The sequence below is a fragment of the Oryctolagus cuniculus genome, chromosome 2 (assembly GCF_964237555.1).
Source record: "Oryctolagus cuniculus chromosome 2, mOryCun1.1, whole genome shotgun sequence".
NCBI lineage: Eukaryota > Metazoa > Chordata > Mammalia > Lagomorpha > Leporidae > Oryctolagus > Oryctolagus cuniculus.
The window spans coordinates 148902692-148919379 of NC_091433.1; the positions used below are offsets into that span (position 1 = coordinate 148902692).

General features: G+C 40.7%; 2 protein-coding genes across 3 annotated transcripts in view; one reads left to right on the forward strand and one right to left on the reverse strand.

Annotated features, from left to right (window-relative positions):
- ASB3 (ankyrin repeat and SOCS box containing 3) overlaps nucleotides 1-16688 on the forward strand; it is a 190648-nt gene that overhangs the window by 48764 nt on the left and 125196 nt on the right. The window lies entirely within an intron of this gene.
- The window catches only part of ERLEC1 (endoplasmic reticulum lectin 1), a 38862-nt gene continuing 23101 nt past the window's right edge, over nucleotides 928-16688 (reverse strand). For both annotated transcript variants that reach the window (XM_002709867.5, XM_070069123.1), the window contains 6 exons: nucleotides 15219-15380; nucleotides 14545-14604; nucleotides 9505-9629; nucleotides 6947-7024; nucleotides 6666-6741; nucleotides 928-1807 (listed from right to left, as the gene is read on the reverse strand). In XM_002709867.5, the coding sequence (XP_002709913.1) occupies nucleotides 1736-1807; nucleotides 6666-6741; nucleotides 6947-7024; nucleotides 9505-9629; nucleotides 14545-14604; nucleotides 15219-15380 (573 nt within the window). In that variant the 3' untranslated portion in view covers nucleotides 928-1735. The remainder of the gene's footprint in view (nucleotides 1808-6665; nucleotides 6742-6946; nucleotides 7025-9504; nucleotides 9630-14544; nucleotides 14605-15218; nucleotides 15381-16688) is intronic.

Sequence of the window (16688 nt, forward strand, 5' to 3'; positions counted from 1 at the left end):
AGGGCTAGACTTTTTTTATGCACAGTAAAATTAATACTGATACAACCACCTTGTAAAATTGTTTCTACAAGAGGGAATGAGGCTCAAGAGGTTCACTGATACATGTAGGCTCACACGGTTGTGTGGCATAGTAAGAAATATAGTTGGTCCTTATCCCAGATTCGTGACACAGAGCTCCTAAAACCCTAGGAATCTCCTGAGTGATGGGAGTGCTTTTTGTTACTCATAATATTCCCCTTTGGCTCACACTATTGTTTTTGCTAATGGTACTTAGGATGGGACTGCTCATCAGAAAGACCAAGTGATTGGAAGGTTGGAACTTTCAGCTCCATCCATGGACCTCTGGGAAAGGCGGTCTGGAGACCAAGCTGTATGAAAACTTCTGAGTTCTGGAGCACGGGAGGTAATGGGAGAGCAGCACACCAAGAGGGCCTGGGAACTCTGTGTCCCCACTCCCATTAGTTGATGTCTTGTCTAATGCATCTCTTCCATATGGATGTCCTGGTTGTAATCTCTGTTAACAGCTTGGTAAACACTAAGTGTTGCTCTGAGTTCTGTGAATTATTTTAGCAAATTATTGAACCTGAGAAGGGTTGAATAAATCTAATGTTTTGTGCTGAGTGTGAAAAACAGCTTGGCTTTTTCTCTCTTACATATTAAGTTAAAAAGAAGATTTAGACCATTCAGAGTACATGCTCTTTATGCATACTGCTTTCTATTACAATCTACAAATAAATCTAAAATAGTCAATTATATTAACCTTTTCTTAAAGTAAAATATCTTTGGCCAGAACTACTGAAAAGAGGAAAAGTAAAGTATTTTCTGGCCACTTTTCTGTCCTTGTTCAAATAATGTATATTCAAAAGGTGTGTAATGGATAATGGAGAAAATAAACTGATTAATGTACCATTAACTACATGACAACACTGCTTATGAACATTTTATTCACTTGAAAATAAATATTGTGCTGTGAAATTTTCCAGAACTAAAATCTGAAGCATATAGTAGTAAATACAATGGCTGGCCAGCACACTGTGTTTTATTAGGGTGAATCAATCTGAATCAAAGGATCATCAACTGTCCACACCAGATATACACTCTGGGAGAAAACATATGACAAAAAAGGAAAAAAAACAGATGAAAGTTCTGGGAAAGAAGCAACCTATTACAAATAAGAATCTCTTGAGATTAACAGTGAGGAAGAAAACTCCCAGTGAGGCTTTACGTTGTGCCCAATTTCCTAGTTTAATGCCTGGCAGAGAGCAGCTGCTATATAAAAATTTGTTGAAAGGATTTCAGGCACCATAATTTACACATTTTACATGGTTTCTCATTTAAACAACCTTCTGTCAATTTGTTTTTTCATTAGCTAGTTACATATAATTTACATAATTAATCTATAACTTAAAAGGTTTCAATAGATATGATTATGACATTTGACTAGGCTGGAATCTATATTGCTTGGATGAGATTTATTTTGGAATCACATTATTCAAGCAAAGAAAAAAATACAATCAGTTCATAACATACAACAAAAATGAAAAAAGTGAGACAAATGTCACCTTAAAAGTTTATCAATAACCTCTTATATACACATATACATTCACAAAGTGGTTGAGAGTCCTTTTATATGATCCTTTAGATGAGGTCCAATGGCTTAGAACTCTGTGAGACACATGGTCAGACAGAGATCTGACTTTCAGTGATCTCAGTTTCCTCCCCATTTTCATGTCCTTTAATTGGGGAGAGAAAGAAGTCCATTTTCATCTGCTGTATCTAAGATTTTACAGATCACTGGAGATTCAACCTAAAAAATAAACACAATAAAGCCATTAAAAAGTGCTAAGTTGAATTCTTGCTGCTGAACAAAGACATCTGGTAAATATATATGAGTCCTTGTTTTGGATAAACATCCAACATTATTTCTACAAATTCAAAGCTTTCTAAATAACAATTTTTTGTCATTGATAAAAAAATCATAGTTGTGAAATGGAACCCCCTTCCCTAATACCTTTGATGTGACTTCATTTTTATTTATATATTTTCTTTTTTTCTTTCTTTTAAATTTTTTGACAGGTAGAGTTAGACAATGAGAGAGACAGAGAGAAAGGTCTTCCTTCCGTTGGTTCACTCCCCCAATGGCCGCTACAGCAAGCACGCTGTACCTATCCGAAGCCAGGAGCCAGGTGCTTCCTCCCGGTCTCCCATTTGGGTGCAGGGACCCAAGCACTTGGGCCATCCTCCACTACCTTCCCGGGCCACAGCAGAGAGCTGGACTGGAAGAGGAGCAACCAGGACTAGTACCTGGCACCCCAACTGGGACTAGAACTCAGGGTGCCAGCGCCGCAGGCAGAGGATTAGCCTAGTGAGCCACGGCACCGGCCTATATATTTTATTTCTTTAAAGATTTATTTTATTTGAAAGAGTTACAGAGAAAGGTAGAAAGAGGGTGGAGGCCTTCCATTCGCTGGTTTGCTCCCCAAATGGCTGGAGCTGAGGCAATCCAAAGCCAGGAGCCAGGAGCTTCCTTCTTCCACATCGGAGTAGGGGTCCAAGGACTTATGGCATCCTCCGCTGCTTTCAAAGGGAGCTGGATAGGAGTGGAGCAGCTGAGACTTGGACTGGTGCCCATACGGATGCCAGCGCCACAGGCCGGGGCTTTAACCTGTGTGCCACAGTGCCAGCCCTTATTTATATATCTAAAAGATGTATTTATTTGAAAGGCAGAGTGACAGAGAGAGACAGAGAGATCTTCTATCTGATGGTTCACTCCCTAAATAGCTGAATGGCTAGGGCTGGGCCAGGCTAAAGCCAGGAAACAAACTCAAACCAAGTCTCCCAGGTGGGTAGCAGGAGCCCAAGCACTTGGGCCATCTGCTGCTGCTTTCCCAGGCACATTACAGGGAGCTGGTTCAGAAGTGGAGCAGCCAGTACTAGAATTTGTGCTCTGGTATGGGATGTCAGCATCATAGAGGGTGGCTTAATATGTGGCGTCATCCACAATACCAGTACCTGATGTAGAATTTATCAGGGCCCGGTTTTTCTCCCTCAACTTGCTGTTCATTTGATGATTACAAATAAATTTCTTGCTAAATAACCCCTAAATTTAGGGAGTGGTTTAAGGGTCAGAGCAGCCCAAGACCCCAGTTCACAAAATTCAGAATTTAGTTGTTACCTTTATGGTTAACATCTTAATGCTAGACTATTCGGAGATACTTCATAGGAACTCCAGACCCTGATCAAAGCAATACCCAAAATACCTATTAGACCCCAGACAGACTGCAGCCCACCGTGTTATCATATAATTTTTTTAAGATTTATTTTTATTTATTTGAAAGATAGAGTTAAATAGAAAGAGGGGAAGAGACTTTCATCCATTGGTTCACTCCTCAAATGGCCACAGTGATTGGGTCTGGGCCAGGCCACAGCCAGGAGCCTGGGAATTCCATCAGGATCTACCACGTGGGTAGCACCAGCCCAAGTACTTGGGCCATGATCTACTGCTTTCTCAGGTGCATTAGCAGGGAGCTGGTTTGGAAGTGGAACAGCTGGGATTCAAACCAGTGTTCATATGGGATGCCAGCATGGCAGGTGGCAGCTCAACCCACTGTACCACAATGCTGCCCCATCACTGCATCTTCAAAAGAACACATCAGCTTCCCATTGCTGACCAATCAAAGGAAGATCACAGCACTATGAACCAACCAGAGACCCACACATGAGCCTATCATGCACTGTTCAAGTCCCACACTTCAATCTATGTGATCATCACCTTGTCTTTGGTGTAGCAGTTAAGATGCTGCTTGAGATATCTACATTCCATATCAGAGTCCCTAAGTTCAATTCCTAGCTCCACTTCTCAAAGAGCTTCTTGCTAATGTGCACCCTGGGCTCAAGTACTTGGGTCCCTTCCAGCCACATGGGAAATCCAGACTGAGTTCTAGGCTCCTGGCTTTTGCTTGGCACAGCCCTGGCTATTGCTAGCATTTGGGGAATGAATCAGAGAATGGAAGATCTCTGTCTCTCTGCCTTTCAAATAAATAAATACAAATAAAAGATTAAAAAAAAATCTACCACCCTTAATCAAGCCTTAGAAATTCTGAATTGAGTGACAGCTGCCCGATCTCTTGCTTTGCATACTGCAAAACAAACTCCTACTTTCTAATACCAACCCAGTGTCTGTCACTGATTAGCTGGACTTTTTTTAGAGTTAGATTTTTTCAAATGACTTAGATTTAATCATTGGAAGCAAACTAAATGGAAAGCTTACAATGGAGAAGAATATCAGTGTCTTAGTTAGATCTTAATAAAAATTATAGGTTGTAGCAACACAGTAAGCTGTATTCAATGTAAAAGGCAAAGAAAAATGTAACCCAAAGGTGGGCAAAATGTTGAAATGATCAGATATGATAATTATAATAAACATGAAGGAAAAGTAGGAAAGGCAGATAGCAAGTGTGACCAGACAAAGGAATTTCAGCAGAGAAAAGGAAAACGTGAGAAAAGAACCAAATGGAAATTATTAGAGATGAAAAATCTATCAGAGATAAATTCCTTCAATGGACTGCACACAGCATAGAAAAGAACCAGTGTACTTGAAGACAAGAGAAATTACCTAAACTGAAACAAAGGGAAAAGAAAGTAGGGGAAAAAGAATCTGATATTTTGGAACAATTTCAATTTAACATGTTTAACTGTAATCTAAGAAACAAAGGAGAAAAACAAGCAAAGAAATCTTTGAGGAGATAATGGTCAAAAATGTTCCAAACTGATACATTATTTTGTTTGACAGGTAGAGTTAGACAGTGAGAGAGACAGAGAGAAAGGTCTTCCTTCCATTGGTTCACCCCCAAATGGCCGCTACGGCTGGCATGCTGCACCGATCCAAAGCCAGGAACCAGGTGCCTCCTCCTGGTCTCCCATGTGGGTGCAGGGCCCAAGGACCTGGGCCATCCTCCACTGCACTCCCGGGCCACAGCAGAGAGCTGGACTAGAAGAGGAGCAACTGGGACAGAATCTGGTGCCCATATGGGATGCCAGCGCCGCAGGCAGAAGATTAGGCAAGTGAGTCACGGCGCCGACCCCAAAACTGATACATTTTAAGCACCCACGAAATCAAGGAGCTCACTGATAAATACAGAGAAATAGTACAGTAAATACATAGAAAACCACATTTAGGCATTGCTACATCGAAGGCGGGATCATAAAGTCTAGAAAGAAACAAAGAAGAATATTTTAATGACTTGGGGTAACAAAAATTTCTTAGGACACAAGTAAATAAATATAGCTTTTTAAACAAACAGACTGACAATATCACATGTTGCTGAGGATGTGGAACAACTGGTCTCTTACACACATTCCTGGCAGGAAAATAAAATGGTACTACCACTTTGGAGAAATCAAAATTCTGTGACTCAGCAGTTCTATTCCTATGCATTTATCCAAAGAAATGAAAACACTGGCCAGTGCTGTGGCTCACTAGGCTGATCCTCTGCCTGTGGTGCCGGCACACCGGGTTCTAGTCCCGGTTGGAGCGCCGGATTCTGTCCTGGTTGCTCCTCTTCCAGTCCAGCTCTCTGCTGTGGCCCAGGAAGGCAGTGGAGGATGGCCCAAGTGCTTGGGCCCTGCACCCGCATGGGAGACCAGGAGGAAGCGCTTGGCTCCTGGCTTCGGGGGTGAACCAATGGAAGACCTTTCTCTCTTTCTCTCTCTCTCTAACTCTGTCCAAAAAAAAAAAAAAAAAAAAAAAAAAAAAAAAAAAAAGAAATGAAAACACAAAAAGACTTAAAAATTCTTCACTGCAGCCTTATTCAGAGTAACCAGAAACAAACATCTAGATAAAAAAACAATATAAGAGCATATGTAGTATATTTATATAAAAACAATAGAAAGAAAACAAAGTACTGATACACGCAACAACATGGCTGAATCTCAAAAGCATGTTGAGTCAAAGAGTCCAGGCAAAGGGCCAGAGCCGTGGCGCAGCAGGTTAAGCCGCAGCCTGCAGTGCTGGCATCCAATATGGGTGCTGGTTCAAGCCCCGGTTGCTCCTTTTTCCTATCCAGATCCCTGGGAAAGCAGTGGAAGATGGCGCAAGTCCTTGGGCCCCTGTACCCATATTGGAGACCTCAAAGAAGCCCCTGGCTCCTGGCTTCGGCCTGGTCGAGTCCAGGCTGTTGTAGCCATTTGGGGAGTGAAGCAGGGCATAGAAAATCTCTGTCTTACCTCTCTCTATGTAACTCTTTCAAATAAATAAATAAATCTTTAAAAAAAAAAGCAAGGCAAAAAATTGTATATTAATATCATTTCATTTGTGTGGCATCCAAAAAGAAGCAACACTACTCTATGATGTAAGACATCGGTAAGGGGTAATCTTGGGGAGGGGGTAAAGAATGTTTGCTAAAAAGGAGTATGAGACAGATACTTTATTTTGGGTATGTTATAAGGGTATTAAAATTGTCAAATACATCAGAGTCAACATTTAAGATATGTGCATTTTAGTTTACATAAATTATACATTTAAAAAACCATGTCAGCCTTTCATAAGTGATATGGGGGCTATATTAAGTCATAGAGACAGATTACTGATGGTCCTTTCTAGACTTAATGCAAAAATTTAAAATGTAGACCAAGACCAAACTTTTGATTATTTTCCTTCTACTTACTCCAAGGATATATTGACAGGAGTGAGGTTCCAGCATATATACAGTAACAGCATGAGGAGAATCTGACTCCTTACACCTGAAAGATAGACACTGTAAGGGACTGCCCAGATCATACAGAGTAAGATTATTTTTAATAGTTTTCCTCTTAAGCTATAAAAATTCTATTTAAGTAGACCTTGTATATTTAATAAATAGCTCGATTATTCATAATTAATTTTAATTGTTCATAGGAAGCAGGTAAAAGAGAAAGACACATAGCATGATTTGAGGGCTCAACTCACTTTAGTTTTACAGTCACCTGTCTTGGTTTGTCAGTTATATCACAAATATCTCCATTTCCATAAAAATGGGACACCATCCTGAAAGAAACACACAAGCCTTATTAAACTAAGATATCACTAATTTAAAATAATTTCAACAGGGTGAGAAAATTGTTAACAGAAGTTAGTTTTGCATTAGTTAAAAACTGATTTTGGGGCTGGTGCTGTGGTGGAGCAGGTAAAGCTGATACCTGTAGTGCTGGCATCCCATATGGGCACTGGTTCAAGTCCCAGATGCTCCACTTCTTCTTTTTTTTTTTTTTTTGACAGGCAGAGTGGACAGTGAGAGAGAGAGACAGAGAGAAAGGTCTTCCTTTTGCCATTGGTTCACCCTCCAATGGCCGCTGCGGCTGGCGTGCTGCAGCCGGCGCACCGCGCTGATCCGAAGCCAGGAGCCAGGTGCTTCTCCTGATCTCCCATGGGGTGCAGGGCCCAAGCACCTGGGCCATCCTCCACTGCACTCCCTGGCCACAGCAGAGAGCTGGACAGGAAGAGGAGCGACCAGGACAGAATCTGGCGCCCCAACCGGGACTAGAACCCGGTGTGCTGGCACCGCAGGCGGAGGATTAGCCTAGTGAGCCGCGGTGCCTGCCATGATGCTCCACTTCTAATACAGCTCCCTACTAGTATGCCTGGGAAGGCAGTGGAAGATGGCTCAAGTCCTTGGGCCTCTGTACCCATGTAGGAGACCCAGAAGAATCTCCTGGCTCCTGGCTTTGGCCTGGCCTAGTACTGGCTGTTGTGGCCATTTAGGGAGTGAACCAGCTGACAGAAGACTTCTCTCTCTGCCTCTGCATCTCTCTCTCTCTGTAACTCTGACTTTCAAATAAATAAATCTTTAAAAAAAAAACAAACTGATTTTAAAATATTCTTTAAAATATATATTTAAGGTTACATGGCAGTCTTTCAGATTGTATAGAGTATAAGTTAATGATGTTTTGTACTGGCTTAAAATTAATAATAAACTTGCATGTTATTTATTTGTATACAAATAGTTACGGTTGGATTTCTTTAAAAAAAGTTGTTTCAAAGTTATCTATTTCCCAAGTCTGGTACATTGTTTTATAGAATAACTTTGTTTTTGTCCTCCTTCTAGCTAATCTCATTAAAATAATGTGCTATAGAAGTACAAAATGCAAAACCTAGGTCAAGCTATAAAACTCAAATAAGCAGTATTCAAAGAAAAGCTTTAATTTTGCTAGTCTCACATTCCCATGCTTCAGTTGCACATGATGCCATAAACTATTTCCACATGACACATATATTTGGGGCTTTAAAAAGTTCATGGAGAATATGCATTAATGTTTAATCTCCATTTTCCATGAACTTTTGATGCTCCCCTGTATAAGTGTAAGAAAAATCAATCTGGGGATAGGCCTTTGGCTCAGAGTTTAAGTCACCACTTGGGGTACCTATATCCCGTATTAGAGTGCTTTGGTTCAAGTCCTGGCTCCGTTTCTGATCCAACTTCCTACTAACGTGCACTTTGGGAGGTAGCAGATGATAGGCTCAAGTACTTGGGTCTCTGCCACTGAAGTGGGAGACACAGATTGAATCCTGGGGTCCTGGTTTCAGCCTGGCCCAGCCTGGCTGTTTTGGACATTTGAGCAGTGAACCAGTGGGTGGGAAACTGGTCTCTTTCCTTCTCTACTTTTCAAATAAATAAAGATTTTAAAAAATTATTCTCTTTAGTGTATTATGATACCTAACTTTGATTTTGGTTAACCCAAAAAGTCAGCATATTCTGAAAACAATCTCCTCAATACCATCTGTTCTAGGAAGGACCAAGTTAACACTTGAGAAGGAACAAAAATGAATAATTTAAAATTCACTAGGCAAGAGAGCACTCTTGGGAGATGAGATTAAGTTACTTCTATTATAAAAAAATACACCCATATGGTCCAAAAGAAATGTGAAATCATTTTTTAAAAATATGTTCACAAAAAAAAGAAAAAACAAAATCAACAAAAAACTACTATTCAACTATTTTCAATCATTATGTCACAAAGGCTAAGTAACAAAGGGAAATGCACAGTACATTTAAATAGAATTAACTGAATTCTAAAGGTCATGATTACACATGAAAGAAGCAAATGTTTTAGACAGCTTTAGTTCCAACAGAGCTGAGTCTGTTGCTAACACCACAGCCACTACCATTGCTAAGGGCAGCAAAGTTTTTTGCAGGCCATTGCCAGGTATTGTTGTTTACATGAACTGTCTCATTTAAATGTCACAAGAATCCTATGAGGCAAATACATACAGATAAGAAAAGTGAGGCTTAAAAAAGGTTCTGTATTTTGTACAAAAGGCACAATTTGCATCCAAGCAGTCTGACTCCACAGTATGTTTTTACCTGTTACACTGTGTTACTTCCCCAGAAAACCAACCTAAAAGATGTCCCCTGAAAAAAAATTGTCCAGAGATTTTACTTAAGTGGTTCAATTTTTATGTTTTTCAATATTCTGAGCTTTACACATTCCATTCATCAAATTCAAAGGCAGATATAAGTTAACAGTTACCTGACTGTCTGGGTACCATCGTCTTGAAGATGATAGGCTCTAGCAGTATTCTTCTTGGCCCATTCAATATGTTCTTCTTGGTTCCACGTCCCTACAACCACAGAGGTTTTCCCACTGTCCTTGTCCTAATACATGAAAAAAGTATTTGTGGTAACTTATGCTTGCAACCACTCAACAGGCATTTATGTTGATGAACCGATCCTCTGCACACTGGTTAGCTACCTGGTAATGATGTTAGTTATACTCAACAAGTATTTTAATTCATTTTTTATTCCTTGTTTCTCTGAATGATGCAATTTCTAGTCAGGCTAGCTCTAGATGCAGTTATTTTTGACTCTTCTATTGCGTTTCTCTCATACATCTGTTAAGTCCTATCAGTTCTTTCCTGCAGATTTTTCTGACTTCACACTCTTCTGTAATTTCCATGTCAGCACCCCCAACTGCCACTCAAGAGTCTCTCTTTCAAAACCTAGATAATACAACCACATACTACTGTGATTCTTAAACATCTGGCCTCGATGTCTGCTTTGGTTTGAATGTGTCACCTCCAAAAGCATGGCTGGAAACACAATCCCATTAAGTAGGACCTAATAGGATGTATTTAGGTCTGGAGGGCTCCATACTCATGAATAGATGAATACTGACTGTAAAAGGGCTTGAGGCTATGAGTTTAATCTCTTAACCCCTCTCACCTCCACCATGGGCTAATACAGCACAGCAGTCTTTACTAGATGCTGGCATTAGACTTTCCAGCCTCCAGAATATGAGAGGTCACTTTCTTTGCTTCATAAATTACCCAGTCTGTGGTGTTCTGTCATAGCAATGCAAAATGGACTATAACAATCTCTTACCCTGCTGCCTATCTTCCTCCTGCTTCTTTTTTTCTTTAAAAGCTAAAGCTTTATTTATTTGAAAGGCAGAGTTATAGAGAGGCAGACAGAGAAAGAGAGAGGTCTTCCATCCGTTGGTTCACTCCCCAGATGGCCCCAACGGCCAGAGCTGTGCTGATCTGATGCCAGGAGCTACTAGGTCTCCCACGAGGGTGCAGGGGCCCAAGACTTGGGCCATCTTCTACTGCTTTCCCAGGCCATGCAGAGAACTGGATTGGAAGTGGAGCAGCTGGGACTTGAATCAGTGCCCATATGGGATACCGGCCCTGCAGGCAGCGGCTTTACCCACTATGTCACAGCACTGGCCCCCTCCTCCTACTTCTCTTTTAAATGAAAATTGTAAATGATCTTCACCTTGCTCGTGTGATACCATGCATACTTTTGTATCAAAATCATCTGTCCAGAGGCCAGCGTTTAGTCCAGCAGTTAGGGCTAAATGCTTGAATCCCAGATAGAAAAGCCTGGGTTTGACACCCAGCTCCATTCCTGACTCCAGCTTCCTGCTAATACAAATGCTGGGAGGCAACAGTGATGGTTCAAGTGATTGGGGTTCTGCTGCTCACATGGGAGAGCTGGACTGAGTTCCTGGCTTCTGATTTTGGCCTTGGCCCCTAGCCCTAGCCACTGTACCCATTCAGGGAGTGATCCAGCAGATGAGAGTTATTTATATAGCTTCTACCAAGAAACCCCATTCTGCTTTTGTAAATGTTTTAAACACTAATGGCATACTGTCTTACATGTGGACTTTCTTTCAATTCTCTCCTTCCTATCTCTTGCCTGCCTTCATTTCCTTTTATATTTTATGCTAGGCCAACCATGCTAGACACAAATATACGTCTCATTAGAATTAAAACCCCCTACAAAGGCAAATCAAACAGGCAGGGGCACTGGAATTTTTAGTCTAATGGCAGAGAAAGCTACTGAACATCTTTTCAGCAAGTAGACTGAAAGTTCTTAGATAAACAGGGATCACATAAGTGATTTTTTTAAAAACTCTTTTAAGATTTATTTATTTGAAAGGTGGTATGACAGAGAAAGATGTGGAGACGGAAAGACCTTCCACTTGCGGGCTTACTCCCCAAATGGCAGCAATAGCCAGGGTTGGAGTAAGAAACTCCTGGGCCATCATCTGCTGCTTTCTTAGGTGTATTAGCAGGGAGCTGGATGAGAAGTGGAGCAGCCAGGACTTGAACCGGTGTTCCCATGTGGGATGCGGATGTTACAAGTGGTGGCTTAATCTGTTGCGGTACAATGCCAGCTCTAAAACTGAAGTGTTTAAGACTGGATGTGTGGGACCTGTGCTGTGGCTTAGTGGGTAAAAGCTGCCGCCTGCAGTGCTGGCATCTCATAGGGGTGCTGGTTTGGGTCCCGGCTGCTCCACTTCTATCCAGCTCTCTGCCATGGCCTGGAAAACCAGTAGAAGATGGCCCAAGTCCTTGGGTCCCTACACCCACATGGGAGACCTGGGAGAAGCTCCTGGCTCCTGGCTTTGAATCAGCACAGTTCCAGTAGTTGCGGCCATCTTGGGAGTGAACCAGTGGATGTAAGACCTCTCTCTACCTCTACCTCTCTGTAACTCTGCCTTTCAAATAAATAAATAATTTTTTTTTAAAAAATGACTGGATGTAGAGCAAAACTGAGTGGGTTTGAATTTGTGCCACCACTTTATTACCTATGTAGTTTTAGGCAAGTCACAAAACCTCTATTTCCATTCATCTTGACAACCTACTACTTTATGTTGTTATGACAATTAAAGTTTTTTTAAAAATTTTATTTATTTATTTTTTGACAGGCAGAGTGGACAGTGAGAGAGAGAGAGAGAGAGAGAGAGAAAGGTCTTCCTTTGCCGTTGGTTCACCCTCCAATGGCTGCCGCGGCTGGCGCACCGCACTGATCCGATGGCAGGAGCCAGGTACTTATCCTGGTCTCCCATGGGGTGCAGAGCCCAAGCACTTGGGCCATCCTCCACTGCCTTCCTGGGCCACAGCAGAGAGCTGGCCTGGAAGAGGTGCAACCGGGACAGAATCCGGCGCCCTGACCGGGACTAGAACCCAGTGTGCCGGCTTCACAAGGTGGAGGATTAGCCTAGTGAGCCGTGGCGCTGGCCTGACAATTATTCTGCATCATGTACTTAGTGCTTTGCATTTGTTAGCAACTGTAATTTTAGATCTCCTAAAGCGCCTATCAGAATCCTTCACAAAGTTCTAGTTTATATGATCTTGTGTCAAGTAAGTTTGCTAAAACCCAGTGTTGGCAAATGTATAGGGAAAAAAGTAATTGTTAATGTGAGTATAAACTGTCTGATGCGTTGGAAGGCAATTTTTCAGTATGCAGATACTCTGACCTAGCAAGTATATTGCTAGAAATATGCCCTGTAAATATGCTTGCAAATATACACCAACAGTACTATTTAAAAAAATGCCCACTGAAAGACTCACAGCAGACTGGAAAAAACCTTAAAAGCCCATTAACAGAGGTCTGATTAGACACACTCTAAGATTTCCAAAATATCAAGTGGAAAGGACAAGTGCAGAGCAGTACCTGATCCCTTTTATATCAGTGAAAAGATTACACTGACACATACTTTTTTTTTTTCTTGTAGAGTTAACTAGGAAAATGTTAATGGTAGTTTACTTTTGAGAAGTGGAATGATGGCAGAGGAAAAATTTACTTCTCATTTTAAATTTCTGGCATATATTCTTTAAATACAAAAAAAATTAAAGGAATTGGGTATTATCTGAGCTACAGTAAGATGGCACTTTCTTCATCTCTTTTCTGCTTTAATAAATATTACTAAAAAGAAAACATCCGCAAAGCACTACGAATAAATGTAAATTTATTCAATGAAATTTCTCAGATTTAGGAAAAGAAAAAAATATCCTAGTTTACAGAAGCCTCATATATTTTGGATGATTTCCCAAGCAAAGTACAACTATGACAAATAAAATTAATGGAGCTTGAACCTAAGAATTTAAGCAGGTTGGCTCAATGTGGGAGGAAATGTTATCTGACTTTATGAAATTATAAACAAAGGAAAGAATAAAAAACCAGAATGTGTAATTCTAAAACTTATTTTAAACTTAGATGAGGTAGTACCTTCCTTCTTGTGAAACTTGCTTTATTATAGTTCATTTTACTAACTCTAGTAGTAATGCAGTAACCATTCTTCTTGATTTAAAGCTTACTTGTGGGCTGCACTGTGGCCTACCAGGTAAAGTCGCTGTCTCTGATGCTGGCATCCCATACGGGTGCCAGTTCATGTCCTGGCTGCTCCACTTCTGATCCAGCTCCCTGCCAATATGCCTGGGAAAGCAGTGGAAGCGGCCCAACTGCTTGGGCCCCTGCACCCACGTGGGAGACCTGGAAGAAGCTTTGGGTTCCTGGCTTTGGCCAGGCACAGCTCAGGTTGCTGCAGCCATTGGAGGAGTGAAGCAGTGGATGGAAGAGCTCTCTCTTTGTCTCTCCCTCCCTCTTTGTGACTCTGTCTTCCAAATAAATAAATAAATAAATCTCAAAAAAAAAAAAAAAAAAAATCTGTTCAACGCTAAAGAGATATAGCCACAATAGCTTAACATTCTCTATGCTCACAGATATACAAGAATATTGGTAGTTAATAAACAGTGTCACTCAAAGATAACTGACTTAGTGAACATCAAATTTTCTAGTTTCCAAAATTTGGAGATATTCTGATTAGTCTTCTTTTTTCCTTTCCCCTCCTCCCTCTCCTTTCCTTTTTCCTCTCATTTTCTTCTCTATTTATCTGAAAGCAATCAATTGATGTTCTATCTGCTGGTTTACTCTGCAAATGCCTGCAACATCTGGGACTGGGCCAGGCCAAAGACAAGAGCCAGGAATTCCATCTGTGTCTCCCAAGTACTTCAGCCATTATCTGCTACTTCCCAGGCACATTAGTAGGAGACTGGATTTGAAGCAGAGAAGCCGGGACTTCATTTAGTTACTCTGATATGGGATGAGGGTATCCCAAGAAGACGCTTAACTTACTGCACCACAACACCCACTCCTGATTAATATTTCCGTATTAAAATCATCTCATAATTGAAAGTAGCACCATCCTCCCTCCTTTTCTACAAAAAAATTAAAAACTTTAATCTACCTAGTGACAGAATGATATATAAATGCTATTGTATACCTCATGGTATTGATGTACGTGTTTGCCGTAGCAGAATTCATATTTCCACCAACCAACACCCTAAAGGAAAGAAAACATATTAGATCAAGTTATGTACAGAGAATGGGAATTTGGGCCTGTCTCAATACTGCCACATGATAGGATAAAAATATATGTAATTTAAAAAAACCTGTCATAGAAATTGTATGGTTGAAAATTTAAAATTCTTGAGGACAAGACAAATACAGAGAATAACTGTTGTATTGCTCTGGTACAATAAAATAACATGAAAAGTCTACTTGTACTTGTATTTCCCACTGGTGCCAATAATGAGGGACAAAATTTACCTTTATAAAGGCAGATGTTAACTCAAGTTTGAAATGGGATTGCTTAAAATCCAAAATATAGGCTATATAATCACTGATGCCCATGCCAATGATCAACCAAATTACTCCTGACTGCCAGAGAAAAAGTCAAGTTTTACCTTGTGAGTAAAGAGAAAATAATGGCTATGGATTAGATTATACAGAAGCAGGGGTATGAAATTGCAGAGAGAAAAATGCTCATGGGGAATGGCAGGATTCTTTCATTTCTCTATAGATAAAATTTTTCTGTACTGCTAATGTCCATTGACTAAATAACTGACAAGTAAGAGTTACAAGATAAACATTTAAATGAAAAAGTTTACTTCTCACCCCATGAAAGCAATAAGAACCACTAAGGAACTCTTTTATGAGTTGGTCATCTGTCAGTTTGGATATATGAGTTGTTCCAACAGTGAGCATTGGCTGAGAGCCAATGGCAATGGGTTTGTGGATTGCTGGAAATCTCTCTTCTTTAGTTGACTGCAAATCTTCCTAAAATTAAACAGGAAACATGTTTAAAGGTTTCTATACCACATTTAATTTTACCAGTTACAGCTTCCATTATTCCATTATTAGTGTTATTATTTTTTAAGGATTTACTTATTTGAGAGAGAGAGAGAGAGAGAGAGAGAGAGAGAAATCTGTAATTGACTGATTCATTTCCCAAATGCCCACGACAGCTGTGACCAGGTCAGGTTGAAGCCAGGAGCCAGGAACTCCACTCATGTGGGTGTCAGGAAACAAAGTACTTGGGCTATCATCCTGTCTCCTGGGAATATTAGCAGGAAGCTGGATCAGAAATGTAGTATAGCCACTACTGATATGGGATGCAGGCATCCCGGGTGGTCGGTTAACATGCTGTACCACATCTAACCCTTTATTATTTTAAAGATTTATTTATTTATTTGAAAGTCAGAGTTAGATAGAGCGAGAAAGAGGGCCAGAGAGAAAGAGAGAGATCTTCCATCCATTGGTTCACTCCCCAATTGGCTGCAATGGCCGAAGCTGCACTGATCCAAAGCCAGGAGCCAGGAGCTTCTTCCGGGTCCCCACGTGGGTGCAGGGGCCCAAGGATTTGGGCTATCTTCTACTGCCTTCCTAGGCCACAACAGAGAGCTGGATTGGAAGTAGAACAGCCAGGACATGAACCAGCACCCACATGGGATACTGGCATTGCAGGTGGTGGCTTTACCTGCTACGCAACAGCGCCGGCCCCACCAAGTTATTATTAAACTGTAGAAAAATTTAAAAATAAATATTATCCATTTGTGGTCATTAAGGGTAAAGATGGGATAACAAATAGAATAAAAAGAAGAGGGAGGAAATATGAATATTAGTTAGAATTATTCAAATGGAGTAGAACCTGGTTATTGCTAAGGAGGAATCTGCAATGTAATAGGGGAGACTAAACTAATAAGGGTGCAGGTGCTATTAAGCTAATAGCACACGCACAGAGGAAGGCATGGTTCAAGCAGACTTTGACAAAGAAAATATGAAGACTTCATAAAGAGAAAGCCCTTAATTCTTGACACACAAAGGATTTGTGATTTATATCTGTGTATGAATTTTGTGTCTATGTATATGCCATGTGGACTTCAAGGAGGTAAAAGCAAAAATGCAGGTCTATAATATTGAAAACTTACAGGATGGAGCAGGTGTTTGGCCTAGTAATATTATTGGTTAAGATGCCCATGTCTAAAGAGTTCCTGAGTTTGATACCCACTCCTAAGTGCTGGTTCCAGCTTCCTGCTAATGTAGACCTTGGAGGTGATGGTGATAGATCAAGTGATGGATTCCTGT